This window comes from Mya arenaria, chromosome 16, assembly GCF_026914265.1.
Source record: "Mya arenaria isolate MELC-2E11 chromosome 16, ASM2691426v1".
In the NCBI taxonomy this organism is placed as follows: Eukaryota; Metazoa; Mollusca; class Bivalvia; order Myida; family Myidae; genus Mya; species Mya arenaria.
This window is the reverse complement of record NC_069137.1, coordinates 42625138-42640652: the sequence shown is the minus strand read 5'-3', so window position 1 is coordinate 42640652 and position 15515 is coordinate 42625138. Positions and strand designations below refer to the sequence as shown.

Below are 15515 nucleotides of genomic sequence, written 5' to 3'. Positions count from 1 at the left end.
AAATAATGATTTATTGGTGTAAATATAAGGAATGAATTGCGGGGTTGATGTCGTTATCGGGGATATGAACGCAATTGGGTTGGTCAAAGTACGCGTGGAGTCCTTTGGACTCCACACACATTGACCAACCCAATTGCTTTCATATCCCCGATAATGACATCAACCCCGCAATTCATTCCTTAAATATTCATCACTCTCGTTGGCACGTTATTATGTGAGGTTGTGGTCTTGTATTGTCTCACATGCACCTAAGCCGGGAATCAAACCCAGGTCAAAAAGATATGAGCCAAATACTGCCGCCTAAAATCTCAACACAAAAAACGATGTCTACAATGTGTGCTTAGTGTAACACGCTTAGGTAAATGTCATCATTTTATGTGTGTTTACCAGCTCAATTCGAGCCCTGTTATTTCGAGACATTTTATTTTGTATTAACATGGTATAAAAGAGAAATACATAAGTATACAATTGCCTCGGTATTTATTATATCAGTCATAGAAATTAGACTTTTGGATAAACAAGCCCGAACTAATTTTTGAACAAGCCCGAACTAATTTTTGAACAAGCCCTACTATATAAAATTCAGAATTTGAGCAAGCGCGAAAGACATTTTACCAGTGCAGGGCTTGTGCTTATTTCGACCACTGTTATATTATCAATATCCTTTTTCATATAGAACAGTTACTATACACCAAATCTTACTGATCAATATTGAAAGTTTTCCTCTGAAATATGAAAGTTTATGCCACAGGAACTTTAAGAATTTTCCATTATTGTGCAATTATTTATTAGATAATTCTGTTAAAAAAATATAACCATAACTTCACAAAGTTAATTTTACTTCAAGACTTGTTGAAAATGTGGCCATAAAGTAACATTTTTGTACTTCTAAGGACTCAATTTCGAATTTCGGAAGTTTTGGCACCGCTTTAGGGAATGAATTACTTCCAAGTTTCATTTAACGGACGCCCTATATATATCATTTTTGTGTAGAGTGTTGAGTGCTGCCTGTAACACATTTAAGTTTTACGATATTTATGAATCAATAACACTTATTTTTAGGAACACACTGTATTTTGTACGAAAACTATTCTGAAAGAATTAAACTGCTGACTTGAGTTTTAAAAATAAAGTGCACTTAACGATTAATGTATTTGATTTATAACGTCATTTCCGGAATGGAAATTCTGAGACATGTTGGGTAAAAGCTAAGTGCTGTTCTGCTGGTTAAATTACTACAAATGGTATGTTTAAAACATGGAATTAATGCACAGGCATATAAAGCGTTTCAACAAAAATTAAAATGTTTCAACGAACGCGTCCCAATCCTTGTTTTTCAGCCCAACCATACACTTTTCTTGCCGTAAGGTTTTTTTTCCTTCTATTATGTCTTTAAAAGAGCGCATTTTTTCAGTATTGTTGCAGTGAACATGTTTAAATTAGACCAATTCACATTGAAATTTTTCAACAATAGTGATACAAGTTGATTTGAACCGGCAATTTGTCGGTCTGGACCGATTTTGACTTTGCCATACCGGTTGCAGTTACAGAAAATGGCTAAAAAATTGGTCCAATTATCATTGTCTAAGTCAGTATAAAAAACAGAAATTGTAATATATACAAACAGTGTTTGTCATACCACAGTGGTCGAAATTAGCACAAGCCTGTAAGCCCTGCACTGGTAAAATGTCTTTCGGGCTTGTTCAAATTCTGAATTTTATATAGCAGGGCTTGTTACAAAATTTGATGCCAAGCTTTAGTATAAGCATTCGGGCTTGTTCATCCAAAAGTCTAATTTCGATGACTGATACCACATCCTTAGTTACAAGGGGACATCCTATTGTAGCTAGGGGACATATCCTTGAGGGCGTTAATACTGTCTGTGTTAATTGACTTTGTTGTTATCATTACATCAAAGTGATTCGCCCTTCATTTTCTCGTGGAAACAATTGACACACTTTTAACTATCATTTTTCATTATATTATTAATGAAATTGTCATTGGTAATCCATGAAAGCATTAAAATTCCAAATAAATTAACCTAATCATGCTCTAATATCAACAGAGACACGCTTGATTAACTACAGAGTTCAAAAGCTGAGAAGCGCCACATACGTCATTTTAAGAAAATGTTATGAAAAAATCGTTGTTGATATAAAACTTATAGAAGGCCCAATTATGCATATAGATATATCTGTTAAGGAATAATTTTGTATCAATTACTTTCTAAATCCGCTATGATGGCTCTAAAGCACAGCTTTTGTATTAACTAAAACGAATAGCCACATCGCGAAAATAATTTACAGAATACACATCGCGAAAATGTATGACCGGTTGAGGTTCCAAACTTTCAGAACCCCGAACAATAGTATATTAAAATAGAAAGCTTTTTTGTTGACAAGGTCTCAGTCTGTGTATAAACTTGCATGTTAAGACATGATACAGGACATCAGAAAAGCATCCTATCATATAATTTCCAATCTATTTTTTTATAAAATGTAACATTAGAATAAAATGTAACATTAGAAATAGATATTTCCTTTCACATTATATTCTAGCAGAAATATTTTGGTTTACAGCATAAAGAATAAATGGCAATGAAAATCAGAAATATTAATTTAAACTTCAAGTCTTCTGTAGGAAAGCGATACTTTTTTTAAATGCTATTAAAAATAGTGGACTTCAAAAAAAATATTTGAGCATATATCAACATTTGTTGAAGAGTTCTAGCTATCAGTATCTTAGTTTTTACACTTCTAATGGTTGCCACTCTTAATTTGGTCATGAAGGAAAGTGCATTTTACAAATCATGAACGAGCCTCTTTAAGAATACAATGTCACGAAGAATGCGATTTTTTTCTACAAAATAAACTATATTATAAATAATGCTTGATAGTTAGTATTGCGTTATCATAAGACAACAATTGACACTAAAATCATTCTTATATGTTTCATGTATAATAATTATGAATGTGGTATAGTTCGCTTTCCCGCCCACAGCCATACCGTCAAAATCTTTGACTTGTATTTCTGTCTGTAACGGACGGAGATGTCTCCATCTGAACGGAGATCATAATTATTAAGCACATTTATTTTCGCGGAGTTCTGAGCGCAGATAGAAAGACTATATTGTGTATATAGCAAAGTTGAGTTGTTGTAAAGAACATTACTAGAAATTACTTGGATTAATGAACATATGTATTGACAAATAAAATATAAATTGTGAACATAGTTACAAAAACATAAAATTAATTAAAGGTTATTCTTTCATCTTTATTTTAGTTCAAATAGTGATTTGGAAAAAACATAAATGGGTCCTTCTGAGCTATTGAGTAATATTTTTTTTTTTTTTTAAAAATGCTTGTAAAATTGCAATTATACTTGGAATATAAATAAATAACATTTGTGTTTTCAAAACTTATATCAAGGATATAGTAAACGATAACTAAAATGTCCTGTTTATTAGGAATAATTTTTAAACTTTAAATATTTGTTAAAAAACGACGATTTTGGGGACGTTATTTGTGACATTTTCGAGTGCTATCATGCAAACTGTAAAAAAAAGTAAATATTGCTTCATAATTACAGCAATTAGAAACAAACAATACAACAATAAAGTATGTATATAAATACGCAAATAGTTTGATTAAATCAGTTTGTTTTCTTGTATTTCTGTCCCGATAAACAAGTGCATTAGGACGTTACTATGTCGGTCCATTTTTTTGCATGAAAACATTGGAATCTCGATACGTCCATGCATATAATGTTGTGTGATGTGAGCGGTATTTTACAAGAAGAAACACTGGTTTCGCGATATTTATGCGTTGCACCTGAATCTGATGATCAGAAACGCCACTATAAACTTTTATTCACAAAGTTTAATGTGTCGGTCCAACCTATAACGTCCGGTTATTTATCATTAAATACAAAACTACGCAATTTTATAAACATGTTATACTTCGGAAACGCAGTGTTGTGTACTACGTCATCAATTGTGGGCCCCGGTGTACACAACGAAAATTAGCATGGATGCAAAGGAGGTAAGTTGGTGTCGGTCCATCATGTTCTTAAGCGCATAACGGGCGTAGTACAAACCGAAAATAATTGTCATATTGTGTTTCTACTGTATTCATGTATTGGGGTGATTTATTAACCTCCTTATACATGACAAATGACAATGTTTTGGATTTTCGATGTTTTCACTCGGCATACTGGGGGCCTCCCGATAGTTATCGTCTGTATTGAGCATGCTCGTTACGTTTGGACCATTATTTTGGTTTTCCCGTTACACGTGGACAACGCTATGCATTGAGTCTACACTGCCAACGTAACGTCCACATACTATATTATCATTCTTGCATTGTATTATAGTTTACAATCACCATCTTATTGGTAAAAAACACTTCATGTTTCACATAATGTATCTGTACAGACAGTGTATTGAGAGAATGTCGTTGAAGTACATGAAACACTTGAATATCACAGACGTTATTTTGGACAATGACTTTTTGTTTTTTTGTTACGTCAACCCATAACATCTGTACATACAGATCTACATTCCGAATGTATCTGATAGAATATTGTTTCATTACTTGCAAGATGTGTTACATTTGATTTGATGATCAAGTAAATGAGACAAACCAGATCCGAAGTAATATTATAGAGGAATAAAACTGTTTTCATGTATGGACGTTACTTCTACACCTAAACTGTATGTCAATGTGTTCTACATAACGTCCAAATAGATTTTGATTATATCTATAAACAATCTTGTGCTAAAATTTGTATGAATGAATAATACGTATGTTTATTTAAGAAATATGATTGCACATGAAACATTTAAGTTGAATAAAACAGAATTCATATAAATAACAACATTTGTGTACGGACGTTAAATTTGACATGATATTAGTGTCGTAAGCTTATTGACGACTGATCCGTGTTGACATGACGTCGAAAAACGCTGTCTCATATTGTCTCATTCAATTGTCTCAGTCTGTCCATATTATAAATAATTATATATATATACAGGTTGAATTTCAACTTGGGTGGATTCGTGGAAGTTGCCTTGCCATGCAGTAAAAACAGAAAACTGTTTGTAGCAGAGGTATACACTTAAAACAAAGTTGTCTCTTGCTTTGAACGAATTCTTTATTTTGTTCTTGTTAATAGTTATTGTTCACATTATATGTTTGTGTTTGAAACATTGTTATGTTACAGAACTTTCTTATTCTTGGATTCACAAACATTGATAGGAAGCGGTAGGTCCCGTGTTCGATCCGGCCGGAGGGCGGGCTCTATTAGTTTCCGAACACCGCTTCATTGGACAGGATGTTATTCATGTTGATTTTCATGATAATCATACTCATCGGCCCTATATGACCTACAATGTCCTGTGTTTTTCCTGCCTATCAACTCCATTCTGAAGTAAATTTTGTTTTAACCCACCAAAACTCTTTTCCAATCATAAGATGAATTTATTGTATAAGATGAATTTATTGTATAAAACACCTAAATCCAGACATAGTCGTATGATGTACATGTAACATACCTTTTATAGTAAATAAAGGGATATATGTAGTTATACTTAGCTCTAACAATCCATGATGATGATGATGATGATGATCTACCTATCCATGGTGATGATGATATCATGGTGACTGCCTTTTTCATTCAGCAATAGTATGATGATGTCAACAAACAAACCAGAATGCTACAAATGCTGTTACAATACTAACAGACAGGTGCATCACCCTTAGTTGAATACCATTTGTTGCTTTTCTGATGATGATGATGATGATGATGATGATGATGATGATGATGATGATGATGATGATGATGATGATGATGATTGGTATAATGTCCAATCAAGGCATGCAGGTGCAACACTCATATCATGAGTGTTGCTTTACAATTGATGATGATGATGAAATCAGAAGTTGATGATGAATGACTGCCTTCTTCCATTCAGCTATTTTATATTGTTGTCAACAAACACCAGAATGCTACAACTGCTGTAACAGTACTAAAAGACATGTGCAGGAGCTGTATTCACACAAAATCTTAAACTTAAGTCAAAATTTCAAATGCAGACTTCTCTATTACTAACTATACGACTTCAATGAAACTTTTTATGACAAGTTTCATTGAAGTATATCTGAAAATGAATTAGAAATCTGCATATTTGAAATTTTCACTTACGTCCAATGTCTTTCCTAAATAGCTTTGTGAATACAGCCCCTGCACTCTAGTGCCTTTTATTACTTTTACATCTATAGATAATGATGATGATGATAAAAATGAGCATTAAGTACACTATATTACTGATTTGTAATGATTGAATGTGTCAATCTGACTAATTATTCATCCAATGTCTTCATCTGACTTCAGGTTATTGATGTCCAGGAGGATGAAGTGTTGTTTCGTTACATGGAAGCTGCCAGAGGTGGATTTAAATGGCCAACAGTTGAAGATGTCAGCTGGGAGCATCATTCATCAGTTACTCGCCACCTTGATAACCCTGTTCTTGACATCCAGAAGAGTTCAAACCATGTTCAGATTTTTAAGTTAAATTAGACTTTGACTTTATCACAGGGGAGAACCCTGTTCTTGACATCCAGAAGAGTTCAAACCGTGTTCAGATTTTTAAGTTAAATTAGACTTTGACTTTATCACAGGGGAGTACCCTGTTCTTGACATCCAGAAGAGTTCAAACCGTGTTCAGATTTTTAAGTTAAATTAGACTTTGACTTTATCACATGTATGGGAGAACCCTGTTCTTGACATCGAGAAGAGTTCAAACCGTGTTCAGATTTTTAAGTTAAATTAGACTTTGACTTTATCACAGGGGAGAACCAATCATTTGTTGTGGTATTTTTTCTATTATAATTTAGGCGATTTCAGTTAAACAAATAAAGTTATGGAAATACTTCAGTATCGTTTATAACGTTGGGGCCAGGTCCGTGTGCAGGGTCCATCCTAGAGGGTAATAGTCGATTTGCCAGATAGAGATCACTGTGCAACTTGTCCGGGGTGAGCAATGATGTGTAACAATGAAAATGATGTCATCACAGATAAAGTTGCACAATAATCTCTATCTGGCAAATCGACTATTAGGGAGAAATACTTGTTAGCCTAGAGCTATAGATTACCAAACTTCTCCAATGCCGAACTCAAGAAGTGTTTTTATATATATAACGTTGCGGCACACCAATTCGCCCACCAAAAGAATATATTTAAACGGTGAGGGAAAAATAATAAAGTTATGAAGCTTTTATTTTGTGTCCACCCAAGAGAACATGTGACCTTGATAATTGTCATAACATGTTTCCAACCGGGTTCATATAAAGGTCAGTAGTACCGTCGTCAGGTGTCTCTCTCTCTCTCTCTCTTCTCTCTCTCTCTCCTCTCTCTCTCTCTCTCTCTCTCTCTCTCTCTCTCTCTCTCCTCTCTCTCTCTCTCTCTCTCATGCATTTTAGGTACCTCTTACCCATAGGGCATGTAATTTGTTGGTTTTTAATATAATATGGTGCTTTAATCCAATGCCCTATGTCAATAGTAACGTCCAAACAGAATATTGGTCAAACTGTCAACAGTAACATCCGAACATTATTTTGTCCAGAATTGTTTCCTACCTTCAAATAAACATTTACAAAGTACATACATTATAGTCTACGTTGTAATGAAGAGATTACAAAGCTAATATAAGTTTAGAAGTCAAATCTGATATGTAGAAACAAATGTAAAGTCCAAAAATTTGGGTAACGTCCGTAACACTTATAATTTAATGTTTTATTCTTTTTTACATTACAATGTTTGAGAAATGATCACTATGGGCATGTACACTGTGCATTCAACTTGTTGTAAATTAACATTCATCTCCAATTTAGCACTTTATTTTTATGTCAAACCAATGTCAAAGCATGTTGAGTAACGTCCGTAACTTTCAATGTAGCTCATAAAAAAACTTAATTTGTATATATTATGCATTCTGAACTATCTTCTAACGTACCATTTATAAATGGTGAATAAATCTGCCATAACTAGAACCCATGCATTACAGGATATACTCAATTCTATTTGTTCAGGTGTTGTCAAAAAAATATTACTCAATAGTTCAGAAGGACCCAAATACAAGCTTTTCAACGTTGGTGAATTAAATACAGTCCAACTAAATCGAAATGAAACTTCACCACATTCAACTTGATTTCGTAATGCCTTTGACATCAAAGCATATTCTAACCACTCTCTAGACTTGATGGAGATAGAATGCCACAAAATCTGCCATCTCTTAAGAAACAAATCAATGTATTGAATGCTTTCTCTTGACTCACAGAATAAATAACACAGTAAAGAACAGACAGGCATTAATGAACAGCCATGATCTGATTATGCAAATATTAGGCGTAGGAATACGAGATAGTAATCGCATTTGGCTCTTTTTCAATAAAGTATGGGCTACGCTGATTGTAGGATAAAACTGATTCCTTGGACAAAACATCCCATAGACTAAACATCCCTTAGACAAAACATTCCATGCCATTATTGACTAGGTGGACAATAGATCCCACTTCATTTTGAAATGGTGGACAAAACATCCCACATCATTTTGACTGTGGTGACAATTAAACCTAAGTATGGGATGTTTTTTTCAACACTGTTGAAATGATGTGGAGTATTTAGTCCAACATGTCAAAAAGATGTGGAATCTTTAGTCAACCTTGTCAAAATTTCCATGGGATGTTTTGTCCATGGGTGTCATACATTCAAAGACAGTACTTTTAATATTCGGAATATGTTTTACTACATGCTATAAGAGGTGTTACTTTCTAGCTATCAGGTAGCCGTTACATATTTCCCCAGTATTCCCTGTTAATATCTATTAGACCTTAAAAACAGAGTTCCCACAAAATTCCCTGACCTTTTTCCTGACCAAATCCTTTTTATTCTTTGAATAACAGATCAGCTAATAAATCTGTTTGCTATAATTTTTATTGTACTTATACTGCAGATTTATGGTAAGGGAGCCAACTCAATCTATCTGCTTATTTCCAAATATTGTTGTTTCCCTTACAATGAAAAGTTTGCAGCATGAACAGTTATTGTGAAGATTTAAACTTGATTTTTTCCAATTGTCAAGAGCACTTTCTAAATTAATTGAAAATTATTATAGCTTTAGGATAATGAGACTTGCATGTCACATGTCTATAATAAAATTACTGACATTTGAAGGCTTGACAAGAGTGATTTTACATTTTTTACAAAACAGTTTACAGGCAATAAAAATCAAATCTAAATATTAAAATTTTGAGTGGCACCTATCTCAAAGCAATAAGTGCCTGTCCTTAGAATGCAGGGCTTTTTCTGCCCATTTTGGGAAATTTTGCGTCGTGAAAATGCCGAAATTGGGAAATTTTACAGTTAAAAGAAAAAGCTGTCTAGTCTCCTGCGAATTAGGAAATGATTTAATATTAGTTTATTTTCCCTTCAAAAGACCCACAATGGCTGAAATATCAATCCTTGGGGTGTGAATATCAATAAATCATGACAGATAATATTTCATATTTCCGATCATGAAAGTGATGAAAATCAATGATTTCTGAGTTCAATTACCAAAAAAAACTTCACATAACATAATTTGTTAGGATGCTGAAAATGCACCAGTACAGGTTAAAAGAATTTCTGGTTTGGCTATTTTTCTGAAGATTGGGAAAAATATCTTATATTTTGCTTTGGGAATGGGTCCGATAGTCGGACCCGTGGGTACTATAGAAAAAGCCCTGGAATGGGTAATATTAATTAAAGATTTTTAATACAATTAGCTAGTTTCATAACAGTTGCTGATACACCTATTATGAACTAGGATATATGAACATTGCTTTCATCTCGCCAGTGTATTGCTAGCGTAAACTTCATTAAATGATACACGATATTGGCCGAGGACATTTCATCTAGTTGTAATAGGTCAAGTCATGGTCTTTTAGTCAACACGTTTCCATTTTCTTTGTTATTTCACATAATAATCTATTCCCTTCTCTTCTTCGCCAAGATTCTTTGGCTTGCTTTCAAAAGGCATGCTTGCTTTTCACATTAACGTTGCAATCATTTAAACGTATACAAAATAAAGCGGGATTTTAATTCACTCTATTCAAATCCACATAAAACAATACATCCCATTTTGTTACCCTGGTGCATTAATTCTTTTAACGTGTGATGTAATAAAGTAAACCCGACAATATTTAATTAAACTTGCAGTACTCAAGTCTGGTGGCCTGTGGTCATTAATCGTATCATTAAAGGTTGTGAAACTACAGGTAAAACTTAAATCCTGCAAACTGGACTTGTCTCCAGTTAAAAGCACTCATTTTCTTCTGGATGTGAGGGTCAACTTAACCTTTGACCTACTCAGTACTGATCCTAAAAATAAAGGGGTCATCTTTCAACCATGTCTAACTTGACTACCAACTTTGAAGACTTACACTATAACTAATCCCAAAGTAATCCATATGTATTTGCCATGCTATACAGGTTGCACGAAGACCAAGCCACAAGTTTGCTTACCCTATTAGCCAGGTCTAGGAACTGTTGAGTGACAGGTGACATCTCGCTGACCTCACGGTACAGGGCTGGGTCATGAGCCTCAACCAATCGGAGCAGACTTGGGGCAGGGTCGGGGCTCTGGAGGTCCCGGGCTCCACTGTCATAATCTAGACTATCTGGGCGGCCGGATAACGCACCTGGAGATAGAGGTGATGATAGTTGGTAAGAATGAAGGTATGTGAGTACTTGGCCCAAAAAAAAAAAAAAAACTTGTTTAAGTATCTTATGTCATTACAAACAAAATTATTTATTTTAACTTGATTCTACAAATCAGTGAAATAGCTATAATTATATTATTAAGTTAAGAGTAACAAGGATAAAACAAGACAAACTTTATAAGTTAATTTCTACCAATCTTATTCTGGATATTGCAATACGTTATTATATTTACTTGCATACTTTTTGTCAATAAAAATGTTAAAACCAATCAGAATGTCTCAAAATTGATTGAAAAACACTGATCTTCGCCTGCTTAAAAATAATAATTGGGTTTTTAGTACTGCATTTTGATCTGGGAGGTGTTTTTTCAAATTTAAGTAAATTTCCTTAGATTCTGATTGGCTAGTGCCTCGTGAAATCAAATTGGACAAAAATCCAAGAGAATTGAATACAACTTTTTAGACCAAAAAGCACTTACATGACATATAGGTGTATAAACCCTGTATTATAAATGTAAATTGCTGGTGACTTCAGCAGAGTGGAATACTTACTACCATATTGCAATATTTATTGCACATGGATTTATGATGGGTATATATATATAACATACCGATACTGTCGCTGCTCATTGTTGGCCATGATGTAACTTGCGTATGCGGCCGACTCATATTAAGGTCAATCCCTGTGTCTGTTTCGTCTTGGGTAACAAGCCCCGTGTCCTTATCTTCAGGGATAACCGTGTCAGGAACCAACACCTGTTTTTAAGAAACACATTTGTCAGCGAGCATAATTAAATGTTGTGTTGTGCCAGCAAACATCACTAATTGTGTTATTTAGGTATCCAGCTGATAACCAAGTGCAGTGTTCACGATGCTAGGGTTACATCTTGTCCAGATACAGGTAGGAAAGATACGCTTTATTTTTATTTATGCCATATATGTATTGTAAGAATATTATTCTCATCATTGGGAAATGGCATTTAAGTTATCTTCATTATAAAGCACACACTAACAAAAATCAATTTTTTTTGAATTTTTTACAGACTGACAATTAAAACGTTAGGGTCAGCGCCTATTTCGTAAGCTTGGTCAGGTTACCTGAACCATAAGTATTATTTTTAGGCTGGACCACTCTGTATCCTGTAATAACCTATATCATTACCTGAGCTCTGAAGCGCAGAAAATCTTCAAATGATATGCGGGAGGTTGTGTTTATTCCAAGCTGGTCGAGAATGTCAGATGTCCACTCTTCCAAACTGAGCTGCTTGCACATAAAAGCAAAATTGTCTCTGAAAATAATATATATTGATTTATATATCAAATTTGGAGTGAAAATTTGAGTAATTGAGATTGGTTAAAGGGGCTGTACTCCGTATGATGAAATAGCAAAAAAAGAAAATTGTTGAAACTGACAAAAACTTGGTATCGATGTGTACAATGCATTAAAACTTACTAACTGAAGTACCACATAGTTTACAATTAATATATTTTTCGCAGTTTTTCATTTTTTTGCCATTAAAAACGATTACTAGGTATGTCTACCTTGTAGAATTCATTCCTTATGCCTGATTGACTAGTCAATGTTATCATGTGATATTACCACGGACCTATAAACCATGGATTGGCAACTGCCCGATATCGGTGAAACGATAAGAAATAATAATTAACCCACAATCGTTAGCGCGGGCTCGGCAAATTCTGCCGAATCTCCGATCGGTGATTAATGGCGATCTTCAGTTATTTCCACCAGCTCTCACGGCTGATAATTATCTTTAACACCGATCGACATGTCGCATGTAATATGTTTGTAGATTGTTGTTATTGTATTTTCTCCAATTATCGAAGTATTAATCAGGACCTAATATGTTCCTGATTAAATTTATATTTAGTTTTAATTAATGTTTTCCTACATGTATATATTCGGCCGATGTCGGACATCTCGAAAACGACCACACGGTAAGATCTCAGAATGAAATAGCGCTGCACGCGTGAGTTTGAGCAAATCGCATTAAAACAGACGAGAGTTGCCAATCCATGGTTTATAGGTCCGTGATATTACCAAGTAAGGTATATAGCTTAAATATTCCAACAGTAGGGTAAGCCTTCGTTGCACAGTGGATACAACACTGGACTGCAATTTTGGCGACACTGGTTCGAACCCGGTCTCTGACTGGTTTTATTTTACATTTTGGTATTTTTTTTTACAATTATGATATCAAAGAGTAAAACATTTCATTAAATACTTGTCTCGAGTTTCGTTACAGAAAAAAATAATTTTGGTGCCAATCTGGTGTATAGTCCCTATAGAGCCAGATATATAATATAACGTGATGTCGTCATGAAACCTGTCTTTGTTTTTTTTAAAAACAACCTTTAAAAAAAAAAAACCTTTACGTAAAATAATTAGTTTAATATGAATAAATAAACAGTGTTTATAACCTACATTTCTTGACAGTGCTTGTAAAATTGATACTATTTGCACAATGCAATTGAGTATCCGAAGTCAAGAGTGCTAATTCAAGTTGAAGTTTCGATTGTAAGAAATTACATAGAAAACAATTCCAGGGTGAGGAACCACATGACTTCAAGGGGGTTCTAATACTCTCACTAGGTCTAGTCCAAATAATTGTACGTTGACAGACTTTTTTTTACAATTTTTGATTGGGCAAATCCTTCACGTACAAATTGTTTTGTACCAAAAGTGGGTAGTTATTCCGATTGGGATTCTTGGTTAAAGCATATTGCGTCTATAAAATATCATAAAAACAAGAAATTTTACCAGATAATGTTAATTTATATAAGTTCCGTACACAAAAAAATAAATACCCAACAAATTATAATGAGTTTGATGCATTTTTTCTTCATTTCATACTGACAAAATGTAACGATATATACATGAAGGGCACCTGCAAGGCTGCGGTTCACAGCAGGGCTTTTTCTGCCCAATTTGGGAAAAAGACCCTAGACATTTTGGGAAATTTTGCGTCGTGAAAATGCCGAAATTGGGAAATTTTACAGTTAAAAGAAAAATCTGTCTAGTCTCCAGCGAATTAGGAAAGGGTTTATATTAGTTTATTTCCCTTTAAAAGACCCAAAATGGCTGAAATATCAATCCTTGGGTGTAAATATCTATTGCAATAAATCGATCATGACAGATAATATTTCATACAGATATCTGAATGTGATGAAAATCAATGATTTCCGAATTCAATTATCAAAAAAACTTAACATCACATAATTGATATGATGTTGTAAATGATCCAGTACATGTAAAAAGACTTTCTAAAAAAAAAAAAAAAAAAAAAAAAAAAATTAATTTTGATTGGGACATTTTTTTATGAAAATTGGGAAAAATATCTTATATTTTGCTTTGGGAATGGGTCCGATAGTCGGACCCGTGGGTACTATAGAAAAAGCCCTGCACAGTTTTACAACAATCGGAACACTTCGGCCATGGCCTAGTTGTTATGGTTGTATTCACGAGGTCTATCGAAGCTTGCCGGAGATGGTCGAGTGTTTATGCTCTGCATAATTGTTGTCTGTGTCAGTCAAGTTTAGTTTTATTGGAAAGGTAAATCCTGTGTTTTAATGCATTTAATGCTTGTTTTGTGCAACATATCTTTGAACTTACAAAGTAAAATATGAATATAAACCTTTATTATCTCTTTCAAACATAAAATAATTCTCTAAATACAATTTCAATATTTTTCAACTCCCCCATCCCCCATTTTTTTTGCACAAACCCTTTTAGACGTTAGGGATTAGAAGAATCCCATATAACACGTCTATTATTTCAGACTACACTAGGTCAGTCGATGAATTTCCCTCTGTATGGTAAATAAATATACACCTTCCACCTAATCCTCTACAAAAAAAGTAGAAACCCTGTTTGAACCTCTTATAATAGCACAAAAGGTTGTCAATACAGTACCTGTTTAAAAATCCATCTCCATCATCGTCACAACTTTCAAATAGTTTTCTCAATCTTTCAGATTCACTCGTACTGCTTGAATTAGAGTCTGAGCTTGAGCAAGAATCCTGTGACCTGTCCCGAGTGGTTGTTGTTTTGCACAAGGACTCCATAATACTAAAAACCTCATCTTCTTACGAATGCGTTGCCTGTTGCGTGAAGTTTTTTTATTAAAGCATTTCCATTTTTGCAGCTTCCAAATTCCGGAAATGGCTTTTTATTTTGGGTCTCGGCTTTACCGTAAGCTTGTATAGCTAAAATCAAGAACCAGTGTTAGGTTACATTCAACTGATTTTGATAAACCTTGGTTATACAACACTATGCTTTTTTCATATAGGCGAATGAGAAACGTAATTTGGGAGCAGTTTGGCCTCTTTATTTTTTGAAATATTTAACGCCTTAACGTTTCAAATTGCTACAAACTGTCGCTAAATTGCAGTAGATGTTGTAGTTTAAAAAGTGTTTATAAAGATTTTCTCGCGCCAATTGGCTGCATTATGGCCTGACCACGCAATGCGATATTGAAGTCAAATAAACATACAACAACAAGACATCAGTTTATAGTGACAGCAGTTCATAAGATAAAAATTAATTTGCATTTTAAAATACAAATTGAATGTATGTATGTATTTCTTTATACCTTGCGGTCAAGGATAACCCGTAAAAGTGCAAGCACTTATTTCCAACGGGGTCCTTTGTTTTTGCCGAAGGGACAGCACGCGGAAGACTCGTACAGTGGTGGGATACAAGGAAGTCCGGTTGCGATACCCTAGCTCCTTTCAAATAGA

General features: G+C 34.1%; 1 protein-coding gene across 1 annotated transcript in view; it reads right to left on the bottom strand.

The window, feature by feature from the left end:
• Positions 1 to 14941, bottom strand: part of LOC128222131 (colorectal mutant cancer protein-like) — a 47835-nt gene extending 32894 nt beyond the window's left edge. The window contains exons 1-4 of the mRNA XM_052931000.1: positions 14689 to 14941; positions 11920 to 12046; positions 11369 to 11513; positions 10561 to 10736 (exon numbers count right to left, since the gene is read on the bottom strand). Coding sequence (XP_052786960.1) covers positions 10561 to 10736; positions 11369 to 11513; positions 11920 to 12046; positions 14689 to 14840 — 600 coding nt within the window. The 5' untranslated portion in view covers positions 14841 to 14941. The remainder of the gene's footprint in view (positions 1 to 10560; positions 10737 to 11368; positions 11514 to 11919; positions 12047 to 14688) is intronic.
• Between the last annotated feature and the right edge of the window lie 574 nt (positions 14942 to 15515).